Source organism: Mobula birostris, chromosome X, assembly GCF_030028105.1.
Source record: "Mobula birostris isolate sMobBir1 chromosome X, sMobBir1.hap1, whole genome shotgun sequence".
In the NCBI taxonomy this organism is placed as follows: Eukaryota; Metazoa; Chordata; class Chondrichthyes; order Myliobatiformes; family Myliobatidae; genus Mobula; species Mobula birostris.
In genome coordinates, this window is record NC_092402.1 from 65730560 (window position 1) to 65757989 (window position 27430).

General features: G+C 46.4%; 1 protein-coding gene across 7 annotated transcripts in view; it reads right to left on the minus strand.

Moving 5' to 3' along the window:
- Positions 1-381: 381 nt before the first annotated feature.
- Positions 382-27430, minus strand: part of LOC140191350 (transmembrane protein 198-like) — a 95552-nt gene continuing 68503 nt past the window's right edge. For all 7 annotated transcript variants that reach the window (XM_072248667.1, XM_072248666.1, XM_072248664.1 and 4 more), the window contains 3 exons: positions 18383-18958; positions 16106-16254; positions 382-1299 (listed from right to left, as the gene is read on the minus strand). In XM_072248667.1, the coding sequence (XP_072104768.1) occupies positions 1156-1299; positions 16106-16254; positions 18383-18958 (869 nt within the window). In that variant the 3' untranslated portion in view covers positions 382-1155. The remainder of the gene's footprint in view (positions 1300-16105; positions 16255-18382; positions 18959-27430) is intronic.

A 27430-nucleotide genomic window follows, 5' to 3' on the forward strand; every position in this document is an offset into this window, starting at 1 on the left:
GTACAGACATCAACAGAAACCTGAATCAGATTCCTGCATTGATCTTGCCCTGGCTCATAAGGAGCAGCAGTGTCATTTGCCCTTATCAGTGAGCGCGAGTAAGCTGCAGCTACCTGTCGTTCAGGATGTGTGGTCCATCTTTGCAGTTAAGGGGTGTAGAAAACACTTACACAGCTTGAAACTCCAATAGCAGAACCTATCCTTTTGTGTGGCAACTGCAGTCCCATGTTTATTCATTCATAGAGATCTGGAATCTATGCAAGTTTTGGAATGGTAAAGAAACAAAAATGGAAAGTCCTCATCATAAACAAGAAGTCTGCTGTCATCATCAGACCCTGAGCTATCTTAGGAAAAAGCCAAAGAACAAGAATGAAGTGAGCATTCCTTTAATATAGAACATTTGGCCGTTTACTTTGCTGGATTATACTTCAAGGGACAGGTTTAATTGCACAGAATTAAAGTGAGACAATTTTATGCTTTAATATTGGACTGAACAACAATAGACTTAAGCTGATATATAGGCTTAGAAGGGAAGTAAGTCCTTCTGGGTTTAAAAGCAAACAGTTGAATTGATTATACATGAAATGGCACATTCACGAGAAGCAGTTGAAGATGAGCTTTGGCTCCGTACAAGAGCCACACTAATGGCCCGTGAATGACAGCTACAGCTGTGAGAAGTGACAAGCTAACCAGAAAACACAGCGAGAGCACACCCCCGAAAGAGGCTAGAGTTCAAGAGGTAAAGTTCATCATCCCAAAAAATGTACACGTCTTGGTTATTCTTCATGTGTATGGGTACCTCTCCCATGACAAGTCACTTGGCTGAGGATGAGGTGGAGCGGTTTGCATTAGGTTCCGTGCCCGTTTGCTGATCAGATGCATTGTTTCTTCTGGCCTGCAAGCCCACTCAGTCAAGTCACTGAAGTGATACACAGGCAGGCAACGAACTAGAAGACTCAAAGGAGAAAGAAAGATGCACTGTTTCATAGTTGCTGGAACTGTGATTCAGAGAGGGAGACATGCAAACAGTTCATGATGTGCGGAGACTTCAGAGTAGAATGCCACATATTAAATACTAGTCACCTGGTAGGATCTATATAAACTAGCTGTTCACTAACAGGCTTGAGCAGCACTTGCTGTGTAATAGTGCCTAGCTCACGCTGTGACGACGGGGGTTGTGGCTGTGAGTGGGACTGTCGATCCACAGTCATAATCCAGATCCACGATGGTGTGAATATTTGTATTCAGACTGTTCATGGATGTTCCTGTCTGCCGATCCCGGATACTCTGGATGTAGCTCTGGACAAACAAGAAGCATGATTTTTAGTGGAATCTTGCAGCAAAAGTGGCCATTTGGTCCATCTGGCCTATGCTAGCTCTTTCTGATCAGTCACACTTGGATAGTGTCACCACTGTCCTGCACATTCTCTCCCTTCAAATTCAATACCAACAGTTCTAACCTATACCCTTTCATTGCCCACAAGACTTCTGGGACGCTCTGATGGCAGTGAAAACACAACCTCCTGAATGCGTAGCATAACAAGCATAAATTTGGATATTGAAAACAAGTTTTGCAAAATCAAAAGGGCCAGTCAGGATATTTGGTGAGATTAAGGCCATTTGGTAATTAGGCACTTGTCAACGGCCAACAAAAAGAAGTTTAAGCAGAGTGGCCATTGTCGTAGTGGGACAGTGTTAGGGTAGTTTGAGGCTTTGGCTCAAGAGGCTTCAGCAAGGAGAGGTGGAGGTGGAGGTGAAGGTACATTTCTGGCAAGTTTCCTTCATTCTTTGTCCTATTAGTGCCTAGCTAGTGCAGTGAGAATGTGTCCAGAGTCAGTGATGGGTTTTTCATGTCATATACGGGAATTCTGGAGACTTCCAGTCTCCTTGAAAACTACATCTGCATAATGTGCACCCAGCAGCACCTCCTTGCAGACCGTGTTCGGGAAATGGAGCTGCAGTTCAATAACTTTCAGCTCGTTTGGGAGAATGAGGAGATGATAGATTAGAACTACAAGGAGATAATCACCCCCAGGATGCAGGAGGTAGGTAGCTGAGTGACTGTCAGGAGAGGGAAAGGAATAGGCAGCCAGTGCAGAGTACCCCTGTGCTGCTCTCCCAAAGAATACTGCTTTGGCTACTGTTGGGGAGGGGGGTATGGTGGGAGAACGACGTACCAGAAGGAAGCCACAGCAACCAAGGCTGTCACTGAGTCTGGCTCTGTGGCTCAGAAAGGAAGTGGGGAGAAGGAGTGTCGTGGTGATAAGGGATTTAATAGTTAGAGGAGCAGACAAGTGACTCTGTGGACATGAAAGAGACACCTGGGTGATACATTGCCTCCCAGGTGCCAGGGTCAGGGACGTCTCAGATCGTGTCCATGACAGGACACGATGGAGGGTGAGCAGCCAGAAGTCTTGGCACATATTGGTACCAAAGTCATAGGTAGGAAAAGAGATGAGGTCCTGAAGAGAGAATATGGGGAGTTAGGTAGGAAACTGAAAAACAGAACCCCAAGCGTATTAATATATGCTGCCTGTTCCACGTGTCATTGAGGGCAAGAATAGGATGATTTTGCAGACGAATGCGTGGCTGAGGTTTGTTGCAGGGATTCAGATTTGTGGATCATTGTGATCCCTTCTTGAAAATGTATGACTTGCACAAAAATGCCAAATTACACCAGAACTTGAGGGGGACCAATATCCTTGCAGGTAGATTTGCTGGAGCTATTGGGGAGAGTTTAAACTAGCTTGGCCAGGAGGATGGGAGCTAGAGTGATAGGGCAGTGGAAGTAAGACCAAAGTGCTTATTGTGGACTTCAGAAAGGGCAAACCAAGGGAACGAGAACCAATCCTCATAGAGAAGTGGAGAGAGTGATCTATTTCAAGTTCCTGGGTGTTAAGATCTGAGGATCTAACCTGGTCCCAACATATAAAGGCAGCAAAACAGCGGCTATGTTTCATTAGGAGTTTGAAGAGATTTGATTTGCCAACTAAAACACTCGAAAACTTCTATAGATGTACTGTGGAGAGCATTCTGACAGGCTGCATCACTGTCTGGTATGGGGGGGGGGGGAGGGTGCTTCTGCACAGGACCAAACAAAGCTACAGAAAGTTGTAAAATTAGTCAGCTCCATCTTGGGTACTAGCCTCTGTAGTATCCAATACATCTTCAAGAACTGGTGCCTCAAAGGCAGCGTCCATTATTAAGGACCCCCATCACCCAGGGCATGCCCTTTTCTCATTGTTACCATCGGGAAGGAGATACAGAAGGCTGAAGGCACACACTCAGTGATTCAGGAACAGCTTCTTCCCCTCTGCCATCCGATTCCTAAATGGACATTGAACCCATGAATACTACCTCACTCTTTTTCAATATTATTTCTGTTTTTGCACTACTATCCTTAATTTAACTACTTAATATACATACTGTAATTCATTTATTTATTTTTTATATACTTATCATGGATTTCATTGTACTGCCACCGCTAAGTTAACAAATTTCATGACTGGGCCCGTGATATTAATCCTTGATTCTGATTCTGAAGGGACAGTTGTTACATAGGTAGATGAAGCTCTGAGGAAGAATATGCAATCGATAGGGTAAATTTTCAGTCAATGGGATGGGGTGAAGAGTGTCATGAATGAAGGTCATGAACAATTGAAAAGATGTGCTGGCGTTAGAGACGGTCCAGAAGAGGTTCACTAGAGTGATTCTGTGAATGAAAGGATTAATGCATGAGGTGTGCTTGATGGCTCTGGGCCTGTACTTGCTGCAAATTAAAAGAATTGGTGGTGGGGGGAGGGGAAGATCTCATTGAAAGCTATCGAATGTTGAAAGGTCCAGACAGAGGTTGTGGAGAGGATGTTTCACAGCCTTAGAATACAGGAACCTTCCTTTAGAACAAAGATGAGGAGGAATTTCTTTGGATCGAGGGTGGTGAATCTGCAGAATTCATTGCCAAAGACGGCTCTGGAGGTCAGGTCATTAGGTATAGTTAACTTGGAGATTGATAGGTTCTTGATTAGAAAGGGGGTCAAGGGTTACAGGGAGAAGGCAGGAAAATTGGTTTGAGAGGGATAATAAATCAGCCATGATGGAATGACAGAACAGACTCGATGGACGGAATGGCCCAATTCTGCTGCTATGTCTTACAGTTCTAAATGAATACTTTGCTTTAGTATTCACCAGTGAGAGGGGCCTTGACGTTTGTGACAACAACATAAAACATGTTGATATGCCAGAACATGGCGACTTTAAGAAAGAGGATGTGCTGATGCGCTGGGACATTGAAAAACATTTGGATAGATAGGTTCCCATGGCCCAACGGGATGCACCCACAGGAAGTGAGGGAAGAGATCGCTACGCCTATGGCAATGATTTTTGCATCCTAACTTGGCAAAGAAGTAGTGTCAGATGACTGGAGGCTGGCAAATGTGATTCCATTGTCAAAGAAAGGTAATGGGGATAATCCAGGGAATTATAGACCAGTGAGTCTTGTGTCGGTGCTGGGCAAACTATTGGAGAGAATTCTTAGAGACAGGATTTATGAGCATTTGGCGAAGCATAGTCTGACAGATAGAGTGGATTTGAGACGGGTTACAAATGTTGCTGGCTTTGTGGATAGTCCAGAGGTCGTCACAGGTTATAACGGGCCATTGACAGGACGCAGAGCTGGGCTGAGCAATTGCAGATGCAGTTCAAGCTGGAGAAGTGTGAAATGATTCACTTTGGAAGGCATTAGTAGCAGAGCAATCTATTTGGGAGAGAGAGAAGGAAAGAGGTGGAGAGAGAGAGAGAGGCAGAGGGGTAGAGAGAGTGCGAGAGAGAAGGGAGAGAGAGAAAGGGGTGGGAGGAGATAGGGAGGGAGAGGGAGGGGGAGAAGAAGGGGGATGGGAGAGGGAGGGGGAGAAGGGGAGGGGGAGAAGGGGAGGGGAGAGTGAGAGAGGGAGAGGTAGAGTGATGGGTAGATAGAGAGAGTAGACAGAAAAATGGGGTAGAGAGAGGAAGAAAGACAGAGGTAAAGAGAGAGAGTGGTAGAGTGAGAGGGAGAGAGAGATAGAGATAGTTAGAGAAAGGGGGTAGACAGAGAGGGGGGTAGAGAGAAAGTGGTGGTAGAGAGAGAGGGTGAGAGACAGAGGGGGGTGGTAGAGGGACATAGAGAGAGAAGGAGTAGAGAAAGGGGGCACAGAGAGAGGGGTAAAGAGAGGTAGAAGGAGAGAGAGATAAGAGAGAGAGGGTAGAGCGGGAGGTATAGAGGAAGAGAGAGAGAGAAAGGGGGGTAGAGAAAGACAGCGGAGCAGAAAGAGGGGGAAGTGAGAGAAGGGGCAGAGAGAGAGCAGGGTAGAGAGAGAGGGATAGAGAGAGGTGTGGGGTAGAGAGAGGGGTAGAGAGAGAGCGGGGCAAACAGACAGGGTGGTAGAGGGGCATAGAGAGAGAGAAGGGGTAGAGAAAGGGGGCACAGAGAGAGGGGTAAAGAGAGGTAGAAAGAGAGAGTGGTAGAGAGAGAGAGGTAAGAGAAAGAGATAGAGAGAGAGAGGTAGAGGGGTAGAGCGAGGTAGAGGGGTAGAGCGAGAGGTATAGAAGAGAGAGCAAGGGGTAGAGAGAGAAAGGGGGGTAGAGAAAGAGAGCGGGATAGAGAGAGTGGTGGAGAGAGAGTGGTAGAGAGAGAAAGTGGTAGAGAGATGGACAGAGAGGGAGAGAGAGGGTGTAGACAGATAGAGGGGTAGAAATAGAGAGGGTAGAGAGAGAGAGATGGGTACAAACAGAGAGAGGGTTAGAGACAGAGCGGCAGGGTAGAAAGAGAGAGTAGGTGCAGAGAGAGGGGTGGGGTAGAGGGGGGTAGAGCAAGAGGTATAGATAAAGAGAGAAAGGGGGTAGAGAGAGAGCAGGGTAGAGAGAGATAGAGAGGTACAGAGAGAGAGGGTAGAGAGAAAGAGGGGTAGAGAGAGAGAGAAGGGGTAGAGAGAGAGATTAGAAAGACAGAGAGGTAAAGAGAGAGAGTGGTAGAGTGAGAGGTAGAGATGGTTAGAGAGAGGGTGTAGACAGAGGGGTAGAGAGAGAGGGTGGTAGACAGGCATAGAGAGAGAGAAGGGGAAGAGAAAGGGGCCGTAGAGAGAGGGTTAAAGAAAGGTAGAAAGAAAGAGAGTGGTAGAGAGAGAGGTAAGAGATAAAGAGAGAGGTAGAGGGATAGAGAGGTATAGAGGAAGAGAGTGGTGGAGAGAGAGAAGGGGCAGAGAGAGAGCAGGGTAGAGAGAGAGGGGGCAGAGAGAGAGGGTGAGAGACAGAGGGGGGTGGTAGAGGGGTGTAAAGAGAGAGAAGGGGTAGAGAAAGGGGGTGTAGAGAGAGGGGTAAAGAGAGGTAGAAAGAGAGGGAGCAGTAGAGAGAGGGGTAAGAGAAAGAGATAGAGGGGTAGAGAGAAAAGTATAGTGGAAGAGAGCGATGGGTAGAGAGAGTGGTGGAGAGGGAGCGGGAAGCGAGAGAAGTGGACAGAGAGCAGGGTAGAGACTGGGAGGTAGAGAGAGAGTGGTAGAGAGGGGTAGAAACAGAGAGAGGGTTAGAGACAGAGAGCAGGGGATAGGGAGAGAGTAGGTGTAGAGAGAGGGGTGGGGTAGAGAGAGAGGGGTAGAGGGGGCAGAGAGAGAGGTAGAGGGGTAGAGTGAGAGGTATAGAGAAAGAGGGAAAGGGGTAGAGAGAAGGGGGAAGCGAGAGGGAGAGGTAGAAAGAGAGCAGAGTAGAGACTGGGAGGTAGAGAGGTACAGAGAGAGGGGGTAGAGGGGTGATAGAGGGGTGTAGAGAGAGAGGCATTAGAGAGAGGGGTTAAAGAGGGGGTTAGAGAGAGGGGGGGTTATAGAGAGAGAGGGGTTAGAGAGAGAGGGGTTAGAATGGGAAAAAATTCTTCAGTTGGCTAATTTATCCTCTATATGTGCCAAACGTGTGTTGATACAGTTTAAAGTAGTCCACAGGGCCCATATGTCCAAAGATAAACTATCTCGTTAATACTCTTACATTAACCCAATATGTGATAGATGTCATTGCGAGATAGCTTCTTTAACTCACATGTTTTGGTCATGTCCTTTGTTGGAAAAATATTGGAAAGATATTTTTGTTATTATTTCAACGGTTTTGAATATGGACTTAATACCTCACCCAATTACTGCTATCTTTGGATTACCAATGATAGATTCAAGTTATTTAACCTCTTCAGCACGTAGGGTGATTGCATTTCTTACTCTAATCGCTAGAAGATCCATTTTGCTGAGTTGGAAAGAGATTAACCCTCCTGCTGTATTCCACTGGTTTTCACAAACTATGGTGTGTTTGAATTTGGAGAAAATTAGAAGCGCGGTTTATGACCCTTCCAATAAATTTGAAAAAACTTGGAGGCCATTTATTCAGCATTTTCATTTGATGTAAGTTGACCATTTCCAAACTTGTTTTATCTCTCTGTACTGCTGGTTGAGAGGAGCAGAGTCATCGACACTAAGGTTTTCTTCTTTCCCATTTTTAAGTTGTTAGTACTGCCCAAGTCTTTAGTTTAGTTTTTTTTTGGGGATAGGGTTTTTTTTTCTTTTTCATGTTTTTTTTTCAGTTTTGTTTTGCTTTGTATTATTCATTCCCACTCTGCACGATTGGGAGGTTGTCAATTTATACTATTTGGTCTTATAATTATTTATTTTAACTGTAACAATGTATCTCCTACTATTTGTAATATTGTTATGTTTTCATTCTATGAAATTAATAAAAAGATTGAAAAAGAAAAGAAAGAGAGGGGGGTTAGAGAGAGAGGGGTTAGAGAGAGGGGTTAGAGAGAGGGGGTAGAGAGAGGGGGTAGAGAGAGGGGGTAGAGAGAGGGGGTAGAGAGAGGAGGGTTAGAGAGAGGAGGGTTAGAGAGAGGGGGTAGAGAGAGGGGGGTAGAGAGAGGGGGGTAGAGAGAGGGGAGATAGAGGGGGGTAGAGAGAGAGGCATTAGAGAGAGGGTTAAAGAGAGAGAGGGGTTAGAGAGAGAGGGGTTAGAGAGAGAGGGGTTAGAGAGAGAGGGGTTAGAGAGAGGGGGTAGAGAGAGGGGGTAGAGAGAGGGGGTAGAGAGAGGGGGTAGAGAGAGGAGGGTTAGAGAGAGGAGGGTTAGAGAGAGGGGGTAGAGAGAGGGGGGTAGAGAGAGGGGGGTAGAGAGAGGAGAGATAGAGGGGGGTAGAGAGAGAGGCATTAGAGGGTTAAAGAGAGGGGTTAGAGAGAGGGGTTACAGAGAGAGGGGTTAGAGAGGGGGGTAGAGAGAGGGGGTAGAGAGAGGGGGTAGAGAGGGGGTAGAGAGAGGGAGGTAGAGAGAGGGTTAGAGAGAGGGGGGTAGAGAGAGGGGGGTAGAGAGAGGGGAGATAGAGGGGGGTAGAGAGAGAAGCATTAGAGAGAGGGTTAGAGAGAGAGAGGGGGTTAGAGAGAGAGGGGGTTAGAGAGAGAGGGGGTTAGAGAGAGAGAGGAGGTTAGAGAGAGAGGGGTTAGAGAGAGACAGGGTTAGAGAGAGAGAGGGGTTAGAAAGAGGGAGTGTTAGAGAGAGGGGGAGTTAGAGAGAGGGGGGTTAGAGAGGGGTTATAGAGAGAGGTGGTTATAGAGAGAGAGAGGTTAGGGAGAGAGAGAGTGGGTTAAAGAGAGAGAGGGGTAGAGAGAGAGGGGGGATAGAAAGAGGGGGTTATAGAGAGAGGGAGGGTTAGAGAGAAGGGGTTATAGAGAGAGAGAGGGTTATAGAGAGGGGGTTAGAGGGGGGGTAGAGAGGGAGGGGGTAGAGAGAGGGAGGGGTAGAGAGAGGGAGGGGGTAGAGAGAGGGGGTTAGAGAGAGAGGGGTAGAGAGAGATGGGTAGAGAGAGAGATTAGTAGAGAGACAGATGGGTAGCGAGAGAGGGCTAGATACAGAGAGAGCGGAGGTGGAGAGAGGGGGGAGAGAGAGAGGGTAGAGAGAGAGAAGGTAGAGAGAGGGGGGATAGAGAGAGAGTGGGGTAGAGAGAGAGATGGGTAGAGAGAGAGATGGGTAGAGAGAGAGATGGGTAGAGAGAGAGGGGGTAGAGAGAGGGGGTAGAGAGAGGGGGTAGAGAGAGAGGGGGTAGAGAGGGGGGTTAGAGAGAGAGATGGGTAGAGAAAGGGGGGTGGAGAGAGGGGGTAGAGAGAGGGGGGTAGAGAGAGGGGGTAGAGAGGGAGAGATGGGTAGAGAGAGGGGGGTAGAGAGAGAGGGGGGATAGAAAGAGGGGGTTATAGAGAGAGGGAGGGTTAGAGAGAAGGGGTTATAGAGAGAGAGAGGGTTATAGAGAGGGGGTTAGGGGGGAGTAGAGAGGGAGGGGGTAGAGAGAGGGGGGGTAGAGAGAGGGGTTAGAGAGAGAGATGGGTAGAGAAAGGGGGGTGGAGAGAGGGGGTAGAGAGAGGGGGGTAGAGAGAGAGATGGGTAGAGAGAGGGGGTAGAGAGAGGGGGTAGAGAGAGGGGGTAGAGAGGGAGAGATGGGTAGAGAGGGAGAGAGGGGTAGAGAGAGAGAGAGGGGTAGAGAGAGGGGGGTAGAGAGAGAGGGGGGATAGAAAGAGGGGGTTATAGAGAGAGGGAGGGTTAGAGAGAAGGGGTTATAGAGAGAGAGGGGGTTAGGGGGGAGTAGAGAGGGAGGGGGTAGAGAGAGGGAGGGGGTAGAGAGAGGGAGGGGGTAGAGAGAGAGGGGTAGAGAGAGAGGGGTAGAGAGAGATGGGTAGAGAGAGAGATTAGTAGAGACAGACAGATGGGTAGCGAGAGAGGGCTAGATACAGAGAGAGCGGAGGTGGAGAGAGGGGGGAGAGAGAGAGGGTAGAGAGAGAGAAGGTAGAGAGAGGGGGGATAGAGAGAGAGTGGGGTAGAGAGAGAGATGGGTAGAGAGAGAGATGGGTAGAGAGAGAGATGGGTAGAGAGAGAGGGGGTAGAGAGAGAGGGGGTAGAGAGGGGGGTAGAGAGAGAGATGGGTAGAGAGAGGGGGTAGAGAGAGGGGGTAGAGAGAGGGGGTAGAGAGAGGGGGTAGAGAGGGAGAGATGGGTAGAGAGAGAGAGAGAGGGGTAGAGAGAGAGAGGGGTAGAGAGAGAGAGGGGTAGAGAGAGGGGGGTAGAGAGAGAGATGGGTAGAGAGGGGGGCAGAGAGAGGGGATAGAGAGAGGGGGTAGAGAGATAGATTAGTAGAGACAGACAGATGGGTAGCGAGAGCGGGCTAGATACAGACAGAGGGTTAGAGAGGGGGATAGAGAGAGGGGGTAGAGAGAGAGGGGCAGTAGAGAGCGAGAGAAAGGGAGGTATAGAGAGGGAGGGGTAGAGAGAGAGAGGGGCGTACAGAGCAGGGTAGAGAGGGGGAAGAGGGGGAGGGATGGGGGACAGAGAGAGGGAGGACAGAGATGGGGAGACACAGAGGGGGGAGAGGGGGGTGACAGAGATGGGGAGAGAGAGGGGGTGACAGAGATGGGGTGACAGAGGGGGGGACAGAGTGGGTGGTGACAGAGACGGGGGAGAGACAGGGGTGTGACAGAGATGGGGAGAGACAGGGGGTGACAGATGGGGGAAAGACAGGGGGTGACAGAGGTGGGGTGATGGGGGACAGAGGAAGGGGGACAGAGTGGGTGGTGACAGAGACGGGGGAGAGACAGGGGGGTGACAGAGACGGGGGAGAGAGGGGGGACGGGAGGATAGAGAGAGAGGGTGTAAGAGAGAGAGGGGGTTAGAGATAGGTGGGATTAGAGGGGGGTTGGAAGTGTTAGAGGGTGGGTTATGGGGTGGTTAGAGAGGGGGGGTTAGAGAGAGAGAGAGAGAGGGTGTTAGAGAGAGGGGTTTAGAGAGAGAGGGTTGGGGGTTAGAGAGAGAGAGAGATAGGGCGGTAGAGAGAAAGAGGTAGAGAGAGAGAGAGAGAAAGGGAGGTAGAGAGAGAGAGAGAAAGGGAGGTAGAGAGAGGGAGAGGTAGAAAGAGAGCAGAGTAGAGACTGGGAGGTAGAGAGGTACAGAGAGAGGGGGTAGAGGGGCGATAGAGGGGTGTAGAGAGAGAGGCATTAGAGAGAGGGGTTAAAGAGGGGGTTAGAGAGAGGGGGGGTTATAGAGAGAGAGGGGTTAGAGAGAGAGGGGTTAGAATGGGAAAAAATTCTTCAGTTGGCTAATTTATCCTCTATATGTGCCAAACGTGTGTTGATACAGTTTAAAGTAGTCCACAGGGCCCATATGTCCAAAGATAAACTATCTCGTTAATACTCTTACATTAACCCAATATGTGATAGATGTCATTGCGAGATAGCTTCTTTAACTCACATGTTTTGGTCATGTCCTTTGTTGGAAAAATATTGGAAAGATATTTTTGTTATTATTTCAACGGTTTTGAATATGGACTTAATACCTCACCCAATTACTGCTATCTTTGGATTACCAATGATAGATTCAAGTTATTTAACCTCTTCAGCACGTAGGGTGATTGCATTTCTTACTCTAATCGCTAGAAGATCCATTTTGCTGAGTTGGAAAGAGATTAACCCTCCTGCTGTATTCCACTGGTTTTCACAAACTATGGTGTGTTTGAATTTGGAGAAAATTAGAAGCGCGGTTTATGACCCTTCCAATAAATTTGAAAAAACTTGGAGGCCATTTATTCAGCATTTTCATTTGATGTAAGTTGACCATTTCCAAACTTGTTTTATCTCTCTGTACTGCTGGTTGAGAGGAGCAGAGTCATCGACACTAAGGTTTTCTTCTTTCCCATTTTTAAGTTGTTAGTACTGCCCAAGTCTTTAGTTTAGTTTTTTTTTGGGGATAGGGTTTTTTTTTCTTTTTCATGTTTTTTTTTCAGTTTTTTTTTGCTTTGTATTATTCATTCCCACTCTGCACGATTGGGAGGTTGTCAATTTATACTATTTGGTCTTATAATTATTTATTTTAACTGTAACAATGTATCTCCTACTATTTGTAATATTGTTATGTTTTCATTCTATGAAATTAATAAAAAGATTGAAAAAGAAAAGAAAGAGAGGGGGGTTAGAGAGAGAGGGGTTAGAGAGAGGGGTTAGAGAGAGGGGGTAGAGAGAGGGGGTAGAGAGAGGGGGTAGAGAGAGGGGGTAGAGAGAGGAGGGTTAGAGAGAGGAGGGTTAGAGAGAGGGGGTAGAGAGAGGGGGGTAGAGAGAGGGGGGTAGAGAGAGGGGAGATAGAGGGGGGTAGAGAGAGAGGCATTAGAGAGAGGGTTAAAGAGAGAGAGGGGTTAGAGAGAGAGGGGTTAGAGAGAGAGGGGTTAGAGAGAGGGGGTAGAGAGAGGGGGTAGAGAGAGGGGGTAGAGAGAGGGGGTAGAGAGAGGAGGGTTAGAGAGAGGAGGGTTAGAGAGAGGGGGTAGAGAGAGGGGGGTAGAGAGAGGGGGGTAGAGAGAGGAGAGATAGAGGGGGGTAGAGAGAGAGGCATTAGAGGGTTAAAGAGAGGGGTTAGAGAGAGGGGTTACAGAGAGAGGGGTTAGAGAGGGGGGTAGAGAGAGGGGGTAGAGAGAGGGGGTAGAGAGGGGGTAGAGAGAGGGAGGTAGAGAGAGGGTTAGAGAGAGGGGGTAGAGAGAGGGGGGTAGAGAGAGGGGAGATAGAGGGGGGTAGAGAGAGAAGCATTAGAGAGAGGGTTAGAGAGAGAGAGGGGGTTAGAGAGAGAGGGGGTTAGAGAGAGAGGGGGTTAGAGAGAGAGAGGAGGTTAGAGAGAGAGGGGTTAGAGAGAGACAGGGTTAGAGAGAGAGAGGGGTTAGAAAGAGGGAGTGTTAGAGAGAGGGGGAGTTAGAGAGAGGGGGGTTAGAGAGGGGTTATAGAGAGAGGTGGTTATAGAGAGAGAGAGGTTAGGGAGAGAGAGAGTGGGTTAAAGAGAGAGAGGGGTAGAGAGAGAGGGGGGATAGAAAGAGGGGGTTATAGAGAGAGGGAGGGTTAGAGAGAAGGGGTTATAGAGAGAGAGAGGGTTATAGAGAGGGGGTTAGAGGGGGGGTAGAGAGGGAGGGGGTAGAGAGAGGGAGGGGTAGAGAGAGGGAGGGGGTAGAGAGAGGGGGTTAGAGAGAGAGGGGTAGAGAGAGATGGGTAGAGAGAGAGATTAGTAGAGAGACAGATGGGTAGCGAGAGAGGGCTAGATACAGAGAGAGCGGAGGTGGAGAGAGGGGGGAGAGAGAGAGGGTAGAGAGAGAGAAGGTAGAGAGAGGGGGGATAGAGAGAGAGTGGGGTAGAGAGAGAGATGGGTAGAGAGAGAGATGGGTAGAGAGAGAGATGGGTAGAGAGAGAGGGGGGTAGAGAGAGGGGGTAGAGAGAGGGGGTAGAGAGAGAGGGGGTAGAGAGGGGGGTTAGAGAGAGAGATGGGTAGAGAAAGGGGGGTGGAGAGAGGGGGTAGAGAGAGGGGGGTAGAGAGAGGGGGTAGAGAGGGAGAGATGGGTAGAGAGAGGGGGGTAGAGAGAGAGGGGGGATAGAAAGAGGGGGTTATAGAGAGAGGGAGGGTTAGAGAGAAGGGGTTATAGAGAGAGAGAGGGTTATAGAGAGGGGGTTAGGGGGGAGTAGAGAGGGAGGGGGTAGAGAGAGGGGGGGTAGAGAGAGGGGTTAGAGAGAGAGATGGGTAGAGAAAGGGGGGTGGAGAGAGGGGGTAGAGAGAGGGGGGTAGAGAGAGAGATGGGTAGAGAGAGGGGGTAGAGAGAGGGGGTAGAGAGAGGGGGTAGAGAGAGGGGGTAGAGAGAGGGGGTAGAGAGAGGGGGTAGAGAGAGGGGGTAGAGAGGGAGAGATGGGTAGAGAGGGAGAGAGGGGTAGAGAGAGAGAGAGGGGTAGAGAGAGGGGGGTAGAGAGAGGGGGGTAGAGAGAGAGGGGGGATAGAAAGAGGGGGTTATAGAGAGAGGGAGGGTTAGAGAGAAGGGGTTATAGAGAGAGAGGGGGTTAGGGGGGAGTAGAGAGGGAGGGGGGTAGAGAGAGGGAGGGGGTAGAGAGAGGGAGGGGGTAGAGAGAGAGGGGTAGAGAGAGAGGGGTAGAGAGAGATGGGTAGAGAGAGAGATTAGTAGAGACAGACAGATGGGTAGCGAGAGAGGGCTAGATACAGAGAGAGCGGAGGTGGAGAGAGGGGGGAGAGAGAGAGGGTAGAGAGAGAGAAGGTAGAGAGAGGGGGGATAGAGAGAGAGTGGGGTAGAGAGAGAGATGGGTAGAGAGAGAGATGGGTAGAGAGAGAGATGGGTAGAGAGAGAGGGGGTAGAGAGAGAGGGGGTAGAGAGGGGGGTAGAGAGAGAGATGGGTAGAGAGAGGGGGTAGAGAGAGGGGGTAGAGAGAGGGGGTAGAGAGAGGGGGTAGAGAGGGAGAGATGGGTAGAGAGAGAGAGAGAGGGGTAGAGAGAGAGAGGGGTAGAGAGAGAGAGGGGTAGAGAGAGGGGGGTAGAGAGAGAGATGGGTAGAGAGGGGGGCAGAGAGAGGGGATAGAGAGAGGGGGTAGAGAGATAGATTAGTAGAGACAGACAGATGGGTAGCGAGAGCGGGCTAGATACAGACAGAGGGTTAGAGAGGGGGATAGAGAGAGGGGGTAGAGAGAGAGGGGCAGTAGAGAGCGAGAGAAAGGGAGGTATAGAGAGGGAGGGGTAGAGAGAGAGAGGGGCGTACAGAGCAGGGTAGAGAGGGGGAAGAGGGGGAGGGATGGGGGACAGAGAGAGGGAGGACAGAGATGGGGAGACACAGAGGGGGGAGAGGGGGGTGACAGAGATGGGGAGAGAGAGGGGGTGACAGAGATGGGGTGACAGAGGGGGGGACAGAGTGGGTGGTGACAGAGACGGGGGAGAGACAGGGGTGTGACAGAGATGGGGAGAGACAGGGGGTGACAGATGGGGAAAGACAGGGGGTGACAGAGGTGGGGTGATGGGGGACAGAGGAAGGGGGACAGAGTGGGTGGTGACAGAGACGGGGGAGAGACAGGGGGGTGACAGAGACGGGGGAGAGAGGGGGGACGGGAGGATAGAGAGAGAGGGTGTAAGAGAGAGAGGGGGTTAGAGATAGGTGGGATTAGAGGGGGGTTGGAAGTGTTAGAGGGTGGGTTATGGGGTGGTTAGAGAGGGGGGGTTAGAGAGAGAGAGAGAGAGGGTGTTAGAGAGAGGGGTTTAGAGAGAGAGGGTTGGGGGTTAGAGAGAGAGAGAGATAGGGCGGTAGAGAGAAAGAGGTAGAGAGAGAGAGAGAGAAAGGGAGGTAGAGAGAGAGAGAGAAAGGGAGGTAGAGAGAGGGAGAGGTGGAGAGAGAGGGGGTAGAGAGAGAGAGAGAGAGATGTTTTGACCCTGCTTTACTTTTTATTGCTCCTGCAAATGAATCGTGTATCGATTTGACAACTGCTAAGGCGCCGAGCTCGTGAAATGCTCCTTTTTTAAACTCTTCTCCCCAAACTGTGCTCCTATTTCTCTCTCTTACCCTGTCTCTAAGATTGGTACAGCATCGTGGGCCAAAGGACCTGTACTGTGGTGTGGTGTTCTGTGTAAATATTCCCCATCAGTTGTCTTCTCATAACAAAAAGCAGAAGGACCTGCTTTTGAAGCATCAACCTGAACAAGTGGCAAAGCCTGTGATGAGAAAACTGGCTAAGCAGCAGGCACTCTGGTGGTAATCAAAGTCCTTTCCTTTAGTTCCCTCCCCTCCCATTGATTCACAGAGCTGGGGACTTACTTAAGATCCAGCATTTCAGAATGCTTTATTATCACTGACATATGTTGTGAAATCTGTTGTTTTGCGGCAGCAGCACGGTGCAAGACATAAAAATTTACTATAAGTTACAGTAAGAAATATTTTTAAAAAGTGCATAAAAAGCACCAGATAGTCGGGTAGTGTTCATGGCTCATGGGCCATTCAGAAGTTTGATAGCAAAGGGGAAGAAGCTGTTGCTAAAATGTCTGATTAATTGTGTGTTATGTTGCTCCTGGGATTTGTTGAGGGGAATCTGGGTGAAAACAAGATAGAAAGGAATGGCAGGCGTTGTCTGGGACAGAAACAACAAAGCAGACATGTGAAGTTGAACTGCAAATGAGGGAATCCAGTGTGGCACAGAGGAAGGCTAAAGTAGTAATGGATGTTCTAGAATCATTCTCTACCTTTCCACCTCATGCTACAGGGGAGAAGTGTTAGGCTACTTGTGCGTTACCGGTGAAAGGATGTCTCCAGCATAGCGCTTGACTGGATACGGCTTCCTGCGATACGTGCCCTCCGTCTGAGAAACTCTGCGTCGCTTCTTAGCTTCTTTCTGTCGTATTCTCATCAACTGCACACGCTTTTGTCGTTTACTGATGATAACTAACAAAACAAAGTATGTGCAATGAGTTTTTAAACATCCTGGATTCCTTCTCCTCCCCACCCCAACCATTCCTCCCCTTTAACAAGTTGCTTACATCATGACTTGAGTCATAGAGCAGTTCAGCACAAAAACAGGCCTTTTGAGCTATCTAGTCCATGCCAAACCACTACTCTGCTTAGTCCCATTGGCCTGCACCTGGACCATAGCTTTATCTAAATTTGTCTTAAATGTTGGAATCGAACCTGCAGTTCACTCCACAGTCACGCAACCCTTTGAGTGAAAAGTTCCCCACCCACTTTAAATATTTCATCTTTCACCCTTAAACTATCACCTCTAGTTCTAGTCCCAGTGGAAGAAGTCTGCTTTTAATTTACCCTATCAAAACCCCTCGATTTTATATACCACTATCAAAACTCCCTTCAGTCTCCTGCACTCCAAGGGTTAAAGTCCTAACCTTTGCAAACTTTCCCAATAACTCAGACCCTCAAGTCCCAGCTACATTCTTGCAAATTTTCTCCATACTTTCTCAATCTTGATATCTTTCCTCTAGGTAGCTGACCAGAACTGCACAGAGTACTTGAAATTTGGCCTCATCAACATCTTGTACAACTTCAATATAACATCCCAGTTCCTGTACTCAGTACTCTGATTTACAAAGGCCAATATGCCATAGAATCTCTTTAGAACCCTATCTAGGCCACCTTGAAGTAATTATGGACCTGTATTCCCAGATCCCTTTGTTCTACCACACTCCTCAGGGCCCTACAGTTCACTGTGTAAGTCCTACCCTGGTTGATCCTACCAAAGTGCAACACCTTGCACTTTCTGCATTAAATTCCATCTGCCATTTTCAGCCCGTTGATCCAGATCCCACTGCAAGCTCTGATAGTCTCCTTTGCTTTCCACTCCACCCCCAATCTTGGTGTAATCCACAAATTTGCTGATCCAGTTTACCACATTATCATCCAGATCATTGATATAGATGACAAACAACAACTGACCCAGCACTGATCCCTGCGGCTCTCCACTAGTCACAAGCCTCCAGTCAGAAAGACAACCATTTCCTACCGCTTTTTGGCTTCTCCCATAAAGCCAATGTCTAATCCAATTGACTACTTCATCTTGAATCTCAGTGACTGAAACCGTGACCAACCTCCCATGTGGAACCTTGTCAAAGGCCTTGCCAAAGTCCATGTAGACAACATCCACTGCCTTGTTGTGGAGTCATACAGGCCCTTTGGCCCAACCAGTCCATGCTCACCAAGATTCCAATCTAAGCTCGTCCCATTTGCCAGCATTTGACCCATCTCCTTCTAAACCTTTCTTATCCAGGTACCTGTCCAAATGTCTTATAAATATTGATAAGGTACCTGCCTCAACCACTTCCTTTGGCAGATCATTCCATACACTGAGCACCCACTGGGTGAAGAAATTGCCCTCCAGATTCCTATCAAATCTGTAGTTTGTGACTCCTAGGAAACAGAGTTGAGTGCTTTCCCCCTCTTTATGCCCCTCATGACTTTATACACCTCTATAAGATCATCCCTTATTTTCCTATATGCCAATGAATGAACGCCCTGACTGATTAAGGCCAGTATGCCAAAATCCTTCTTCACCACCCTGTCTACCTGTGACACAACTTTCAGGGAACCATGTGCCTGTATTCCTCGCACCTACACAGAGTGCTCTAATGCATCCCTCAACCCCTCCAAAGTACTGGCCGCTTTTCATGCAATTGGCGCAAATGATCAAAGTTATTGCCCGGTGTGTCCCAGATCATACCAACTGGAAACATGTCAGGTTTGATAGCTGGTCTATACTCCATCCGATCTTTAAGAATACTGGGGACACAGCTATCAGTGCTCCTGATCTCAATCCAGTGACCCCTACACTTGGTTGAGCTGGATGACATTCACTTGCCTGGGATTCTCCGAGAAGAATGGCAAGTTGATAAAAGGAGTCGGAGGGCCGTTAATATTCACGTTAGAAGAAAAGGGAGGGGGAAAGTGAGCTCCCTTTGACAGAAGCTTTCCAAATACCTTTAAATATTAAAAGGAAACATCTTCCCATTCCCTTTTCATGGAGGCGATGCTCACAGTAGAGACACACCCTCAAAGGTGACCTTACCTTCAGTATGCGAGTAGCCCTCTGCTGTTAGTTTCCACTGGACCAAGATTCCCAACATACTCATCAAAGGCCAGATGCCAAAGATTACCCAACTGTACCAACAAATGGGCAGTGAGGGAGCAATCTTAAGCCTCTCGTAGACATACTGTACCAACAGAAACAGCTCAATGAAGTAATCCACAGTCAGCGTAATGATGGCACCACCGAAGACTGCAGTGGAGATAATGGTGAAAAGCTTTTGCCATTGTAAAGTTAGGACAGCAAACAGCATTCCAAGGCCAATGAGAAGCCCCACTGGAACCCAGATGGTGTGTGGGTGATAGAACTGTTCCATCACGATAAGGGTGATAATTGCTACCAGGAGGCCAAGTACGAGGCCAATCATGAAGAGGCCAACGCTGCGGACAAGCATGGTGACCAGTCCGCACAGGATTCCAATGCCTAGACCAATGCCTGCACTGGCCTCCACGCTCAGCTGGATGTCCAGAACACGCTCCTTGTAACACAACAGGAAAATGATGATGGAGCCAAACATCAGCCCACAGAGGAACATGACAGCCTTGAAACAACGATAACCTGCAACAAAGATTTCAGAAACAGTTACATTACAGTAGAAGAAACAGTGAATGTCATGTGATCAGATACATTAGCTCTATCATTTCAGCAGTGGAGAGCGGAATAAGCACAACAAATTCATTTGCCATTTCTACCGACAATAATTTCTTAAAAGTTGTGGGACAAATGTGCTTACATGCAAACACATTTTCTTGTTTTGCACAACTTCTATAAACTCTCTAATAGTGGAGATAGGGTTATAATTATTTAATCATTACAATGCGACAAGTTTAACGACAAATTAAAAATAAAGGTAGTCAATATGTTGGTGACAGAACTCATGTCCAACAAATGTTTGCCAGTCACAGTTCTGTTTGGCTCAGCCAAGTACCCCTGATTCAGAACTATTTAAATCCCAGGTCCATCCGAAACATCCTTTAATTATCTGGGATATATTCGGGTTAAAAAGGAGAAACGATTTGCAGCAACTTAGGAAGCCTTCAGCTCAAAAACAAGCCTGGGACACTGTGCGCACCGGCTTTTGGAAATCAGAGGGGAGAGTAACACTGCCAGAGGATCGAAATGTAGGTGCCTCCTAAGTGGAAGCAAATCACCCTCTGCAAATACACAGGAACAGATCACGAGGCTTTCCTCACGGTACTGGATGAGTGCCGAATATTGACCAAGAAACCAGGCTAACTCTGTTGTCGTTCGAACAAAATTGTCTATATCTACCTGAGAGAGCAGATCAGGCCTCAGGTAGTCACTGACTGAAGAACAGTCCAAGGATGTGCTGGGGGGCAGCCTGCAGGAGTCGCCATGCTTCTAGTGTCGACATAGTATGCCCACAGCTTATTAACCCTAGCCTTTGGAGTGTGGGAGGAAACCGGAACACCCAGAGGAAACCCATGCAGTCACGGAGACAATGTGAAATTCCTTACAGACAGCGGCAGAAAATGAAACCCCAATCAGTGATCACTGGTGCTGTAGAGCAATTGCAGTAACCACTACACTACCCTGCCACCCTCAAATGGTCCTTCAAGCCGGCTCTGCTGCTCAGTAAGATCTTGGTCATCGTTAATCATTTTCCTTGACTCCAAACAAACTATTGATGGCACCCAATAAATAACCATCCACCGTTAATCCACCTAGATAACACAAACACCTTTGTCAGGATGCTGTTCATCGACTATAGCTCAGCATTTAATACCATCATCCCCACAATCCTGATTGTGAAGTTGCAGAACCTGGGCCTCTGTACCTCCCTCTGCAATTGGATCCTCCACTTCCTAACCGAAAGACCACAATCTGTGTGGATTGGTGATAACTCTCATTCTTACTGTGTACTGTACCAGCAGTTATAGTCAAAATGACAATAAAAAGTGACTTGACTTGATTTGATTTGCCTCCTCGCTGATGATCAACACTGGCGCACCTCAGGGGTGTGTGCTTAGCCCACTGTTCTACTCTCTATATACACATGACTGTGTGGCTAGGCATAGCTCAAATACCATCTATAAATTTGCTGATGATACAACCATTTTGGTAAAATCTCAGGTGGTGACGAGAGGGCGTACAGGAGTGAGATATGCCAACTAGTGGAGTGGTGCCACAGCAACAACCTGGCACTCAATGTCAGTAAGATGAAAGGGCTGATTGTGGACTTCAGGAAGGGTAAGACGAAGGAACACATACCAATCCTCAGAGGGATCAGAAGTGGAGAGAGTGAGCAGCTTCAAGTTCCTGGGTGTCAAGATCTCTGAGGATCTAACCTGGTCCCAACAAATTGATGTAGTCATAAAGAAGGCAAGACAGCAGCTATACTTTATTAGGAGTTTGAAGAGATTTGGCATGTTAACAAATACACTCAAAAACTTCTATAGTTGTGCTGTGGAGAGCATTCTGACAGGCTGCATCACTGTCTGGTATGGAGGGGCTACTGCACAGGACCAAAAGAAGCTGCAGAAGGTTGTAAATCTAGTCAGCTCCATCTTGGCAATAGCCTACAAAGTACCCAGGACATCTTCAGGGAGTGGTGTCTCAGAAAGGCAGCGTCCATTATTAAGGACCTCCAGCACCCAGGGCATGCCCTTTTCTCACTGTTACCATCAGGTAGGAGGTACAGAGACCTGAAGGCACACACTCAGAGATTCAGGAACAGTTTCTTCCCCTCTGCCATCCGATTCTTAAATGGACATTGAAGCTTTAGCGTTCCGGTGACGTCATTGTCCAGAATGGCAGCTTAAATCAATAGCTCCTCCAGAAAAACGCATATATTGCCCCGTTAATCCATCAAATATAAGATCTTTTGAAAATATCTGAATTGATAAGGGGGGGGCAAGAACGGGGAAAAAGAATGGAGATAAAAAAAGTGTCACTGTGGAGCCTATGGAAGAGAGAGGTACAACAAATGGCTCTCCTACACGTGCGCGTGCTAGCGAGGCTGACGCGGGGCCTCGTGCAGGCGAAGCGGCAAATATGATAAGGATTCTGGAAAAGATAAGGGAAGTCCAAAAAGATATAAAATGGCAACTCAATGATATCAAGTCAGAGCTCGCCAACATCAATCAGAAAATAGCGGTGGCAGAGACTCGAATTGAGAAGATGAAAGATTGCGTGCAAAACGTGGAACAGATACTAAGTAAGACGATAAAAATATTAAATCAATAAGAAAGTAAACTGCTTGACCAGGAGGGAAGATCACGACGGAAAAAAATCAGGATATACAATGTTCCCAAAGGAGCGGAGGATTTGTCTATGTTGGACTTTGTAGACAAGTTGCTGTGGGATGCGCTAGAGACTCCCTCCACTATGGAGCTTGAAATTGAGAGGGCGCATCGTGCACTCGTCCCAAGGCTCACTGGAGACAGAGAAGATAAGCCACGCTCAATAGTAATTGGATTCCTTCGTTACAATACCAAGGCGGAGATTCTACAAAGGGCCTGGGGTAAGAAGAGGGAGTTTTTGGATGGGAAATTAATATATTTCGATCAAGATGACCCCCCGGCAGTCCTGCAGAAACATAAAGAATACTTTGCAGTAAAGCGAATATTAAAGCAAGAAAAGATTAGATGCCAAACTCCGTACCCTGCTAAACTGCGGGTGTTTTATGAAGATGGTATGGAACTGTATCAGACAGTGGAAGAGGCGACTACAGACATGAGGAACAGAGGGCTGCCTGTCAGTGTGACCAAACCGAGGGAAAGCCTGGCTGAGCAGTTATCCCGATCTGCTTGGGAAATAGTAAGATAATGAGAAAGCAGGGGACGGGAGGAGGGCGAGAGAAGAATATCAGGAAGAGACTGAATTTTCCGAAGACCCCCCTCACCCCCTCCAGAAGAGCCATAAGGTTTGGCTAACTTTAAAAGTGTTGATAAGGTAAACGGAAGCAAAAATAGACAATGCTATACCTCTTTCAAGAAATACTTATTATAATGTGGATTTTATATTACTCAATTTTTTAAAATTCATTTATTCACTCCTTTTTCCCACCTAAATGAGAATATACACAGGGAAATCTTTTCTGTGCAATGGACATAGACTTGTTCACTTACTTTTATGGGTACTGTAATGGGGGCCCCCAACTCAGAGGGAGGAGGGGCTATCCCCCACGGCTAGACGTTTCCTCTAGCTCAACCCAGGGTCATCTACTGGAGACCTCGGCCTTGGAATCACACCTTTGTTACCTTTTTTTAAATTATTAGCATTTCTTTGTTCTTATTTGTTCAGGGAGTAGATCCATTAAGTTTTATTCTGCTAATTTCAATTATATATTGACAGATAAATACACATGGCTAAGGACAAAGTAAAATTCATTTCTTTTAATGTCAATGGGCTGTTAAATCCAATCAAACGCAGTAAAATTCTATCCAAAATGAAAATAGAACAAGCCCATGTAGTATATTTACAGGAAACTCACTTAAGTGATAATGAGCATGGAAAACTAAAGAGAATGGGCTTCACTAATTTGTTTTTCTCCTCATATAAATCAGGACATAGGAGAGGAGTTGCTATTCTTATCTCAAGCAAGCTAAATTTTGAAAAAGTATTCGAAATGGGAGATAAGGAGGGCAGCTATATTCTGGTAAGGGGGAATATAGATGGAAATTCAGTTACTCTATTGAATATATACACACCCCCAGGAAGTAAAATTAGTTTCTTTCAGAAAATTACTAATATTATGGTAACGGAAACAGAAGGTTTCCTGATATGTGGGAGAGACTTAAATTTACAATTACAACCAAAGTTAGACTCTTCCAATAGAAAAACTTAATAAACAAAGTCCTTACCTAAGAAAGTCAACACTCTTTTTGAGGAGGTTGGTCTAATTGATATATGGAGGGACCTTTTCCCCGACAGAACGGATGATACTCATTATTCTGCCCCCCCCGCCCCATTCTGTATATACAAGAATAGACTATTTCATAACATTTGGAAAAGATAGAGACAAAATAATCACCTGTGGAATTGGGACAATAGATGTAAGTGACCATGCACCTATATATTTATCTGTTGATTTTGACCTACAACCAAAGAATACTATTTGGAAACTAAATTCAATGATCCCTACTTTAAGGAACAAATTAAAAAAGAAATTGGTCTTCACCTAGAATTCAGTGATAATGAAGGCTGTCTTAAGAGGGAAAATTTTAGCGATATCTTCATATAAGAAAAAAATCAGGAATAAAACATTAGGGGAATTACAAAATAGGCTGAAGGAACTAGAAAAACACAAATTGAATTTGGCACAGGATACATTAGAGGAAATTTTAAAAATTAGGAATGAAATTAATAATTTGGCTACGCAAGAAATCAGGAAAAATTTAATGTTTCTGAAACAGAGACACTATGAAAGTGAATCTAAATCTATGAAAATACTGGCATGGAAACTGAAAACAAAAGATAACCAAAAATACAATTCATAGAATTAGGGATCCAAGAACAAAAGTGATAAAAAAAAAATAAGCTAAGTGAAATTCTAGAAGCTTTTGAAATGTTCTACAAAACTCTATATTCCAAAGTTCCAGGGGGAAGCATAACCCAAATTGACACCTTCCTGAATTCTCTAGAGTTACCCACTTTAAGCGAAGAACAAAATAGAACGATAACTGCTGACATAACGGAAGTTGAACTAAAAACTACAATTAGTAGGCTTAAATTAAGCAAGTCACCAGGTTCAGAAAGATACCCTAGCAGGGATGACAGTGGAACAACAATGGCAAGTGTTTCTGGGAATAATGTGGAAGGTGCAGGATCAGTTCATTCCAAAGAGGAAGAAAGATCCTAAAGGGAGTAAGGGGAGGCCGTGGCTGACAAGGGAAGTAATGGACAGTATAAAAATAAAAGAGAAGTATAACATAGCAAAGACGAGTGGGAAGCCGGAGGATTAGGAAACTTTTAAAGAGCGACAGAATGTAACTAAAAAGGCAATATGCGGAGAAAAAATGAGGTACGAAGGTAAACTAGCCAAGAATATAAAGGAGGATATTAAAAGCTTCTTTAGGTATGTGAAAAGGAAGTAAGTAGTTAAGACCAAAATTGGGCTCTTGAAGACAGGAGCGGGTGAATTTATTATGGGGAACAAGGAAATGGCAGACGAGTTGAACAGGTGCTTTGGATCTGTCTTCACTAGGGAAGACACAAACAATCTCCCAGATGTAATAGTGGCCAAAGGACCTAGGGTAATGGATGAATTGAAGGAAATTTATATTAGGCAGGAAATGGTGTTGGATAGGCTGTTGGGTCTGAAGGCTGATAAGTCCCCGGGACCTGATGGTCTGCACCCCAGGGTACTTAAGGAGGTGGCTTTAGAAATCGTGGACGCATGGTAATCATTTTCCAATGTTCTATAGATTCAGGATCAGTTCCTGTGGATTGGAGGGTGGCTAATGTTGTCCCTCTCTTCAAGAAGGGAGGAAGAGAGAAAACAGGGAATTATAGATTGGTTAGCCTGATGGTGGTGGGAAAGATGCTGGAGTCAATTATAAAAGATGAAATTATAGCACATCTGGATAGCAGTAACAGGATCGGTCTGAGTCAGCATGGATTTACGAAGGGGAAATCATGCTTGACTAATCTGCTGGAATTCTTTGAGGATGTAACTATGCAAATGGACAAGGGAAAGCCAGTGGATGTAGTGTACCTGGACTTTCAGAAAGCCTTTGATAAAGTCCCACATAGGAGATTAGTGGGCAAAATTAGGGCACATGGTATTGGGGGCAGAGTACTGACATGGATTGAAAATTGGCTGGCTGACAGAAAACAAAGAGTGTAGGGATTAATGGCTCCTTTTCAGAATGGCAGGCGGTGACCAGTGGGGTACCACAAGGCTTGGTGCTGGGACCGCAGCTGTTTACAATATACATTAATGATTTGGATGAAGGGATTAAAAGTAACATTAGCAAATTTGCAGATGACACAAAGCTGGGTGACAGCGTGAAATGTGAGGAGGATGTTATGAGAATGCAGGGTGACTTGGACAGGTTGGGTGAGTGGGCAGATGCATGGCAGATGCAGTTTAATGTGGATAAATGTGAGGTTATCCACTTTGGTGGCAAGAACAGGAAGGCAGATTATTATCTGAACGGTGTCAAGTTAGGAAAAGGGGAAGTACAATGAGATCTGGGTGTCCTTGTTCATCAGTCACTGAAAGTAAGCATACAGGTACAGCAGGCAGTGAAGAAAGCTAATGGCATGTTGGCCTTCATAACAAGGGGAGTCGAGTATAGGAGCAAAGAGGTCCTTCTGCAGTTGTACAAGGCCCTGGTGAGACCCCACCTGGAGTATTGTGTGCAGTTTTGGTCTCCAAATTTGAGGAAGGACATTCTTGCTATTGAGGGAGTGCAGCATAGGTTCACAAGGTTAATTCCCGGGATGGTGGGAATGTCATATGTTGAAAGATTGGAGCGACTGGGCTTGTATACACTGGAATTTAGAAGGAAGAGAAGGGATCTGATTGAAACATATAAGATTATTAAGGGATTGGACATGCTAGAGGTAGGAAACATGTTCCTGATCTTGGGGGAGTCCAGAACCAGAGGCCACAGTTTAAGAATAAGGGGTAGACCATTTAGAACGGAGTTGAGGAAAAACTTTTTCACACAGAGGGTTGTGGATCTGTGGAATGCTCTGTCTCAGGAGGCAGTGGAGGCCAATTCTCTGGATTCTTTCAAAAAAGAGTTAGATAGAGCTCTTAATGATAGTGGAGTCAAGGGATATGGGGAGAAGGCAGGAACGGGGTACTGATTGTGGATGATCAGCCATGATCACAGTGAATGGCGGTGCTGGCTCAAAGGGCCGAATGGCCTACTCTTGCACCTATTGTCTATTGTTCAGATGGGTATACGGCAGAGTGGTACAAAGAATTTAAAGATGTGTTAATTCCTGTCTTACTCCCCACACTGAACTAGGCTCTAAGAAAGGCACAAATGCCACCCAGCTGGAAGGAGGCAAGGATAAAATGGAATGTGGGTCATTTAGACCAGTATCTGTTCTTAATGTGGATTATAGAATATTTACCTCCATCATGGCCAGACGATTAGAAGAGTTTCTACCCACACTGATACATAATGATCAGACAGGTTTTATACAACAATGCCAAACACAAGACAATATACGAAGGACACTTCACATTATGGATCATACACAAAAAAATAAAATTGAAGCAATAGTGATAAGTGTGGATGCTGAAAAGGCATTTGATTCGGTTAATTGGAATTTTATTTACAGAGTTTTACATAGATTTGGTCGACATGACACAATTATTTAAACTATACAGGCACTATACGACAATCCTACTGCCAGGATTAAAATCAATGGATATTTATCAAATAGCTTTACCCGAGAGAGGGGCACGAGACAGGGTTGTGCATGGTCACCACTACTCTTCACATTATATCTGGAACCATTAGCTCAATACATCAGACAAAATGAAGATATCAGGGGAATTACTATTAAAGGGACAGAGCATAAATTGGCCTGTTACACGGATAACATTTTGATCTATCTAGGGCAACCAACATACTCTTGACCTAAATTGATGCAATCCTCTGAACAATATGGTCAATTATCAGGATACAATATCAACACAGATAAAACCCAACTACTTTCATATAACTATAGCCCACCAAGAGAAATTGAAAGTAGATATCCCTGGGCATGGCAAACAGAGTCCATCAAATATTTGGGCATCATTATGCCAAAAGATTTGGCAAAATTATCAGAATGCAATTATCAGCCTATATATAATAAAATTAAGGAAGATATAAAAAGATGGAATCTAATTCCTTTTCTTGGTCTCAGTTCAAGGATTGAATCTATTAAAATGAATATACTGCCCAGACCACTATATCTCTTTCAGACCCTACCAATAGAGATTCAATGAATGGAACAAGATGTTATCAAGATATATATGGCCAGGTAAAAGGCCTAGAGTTCGTCTCAAAACTTTGCAATTAGCCAAGGAAAAGGGAGGATGGGGCCTACCTTCGCTTA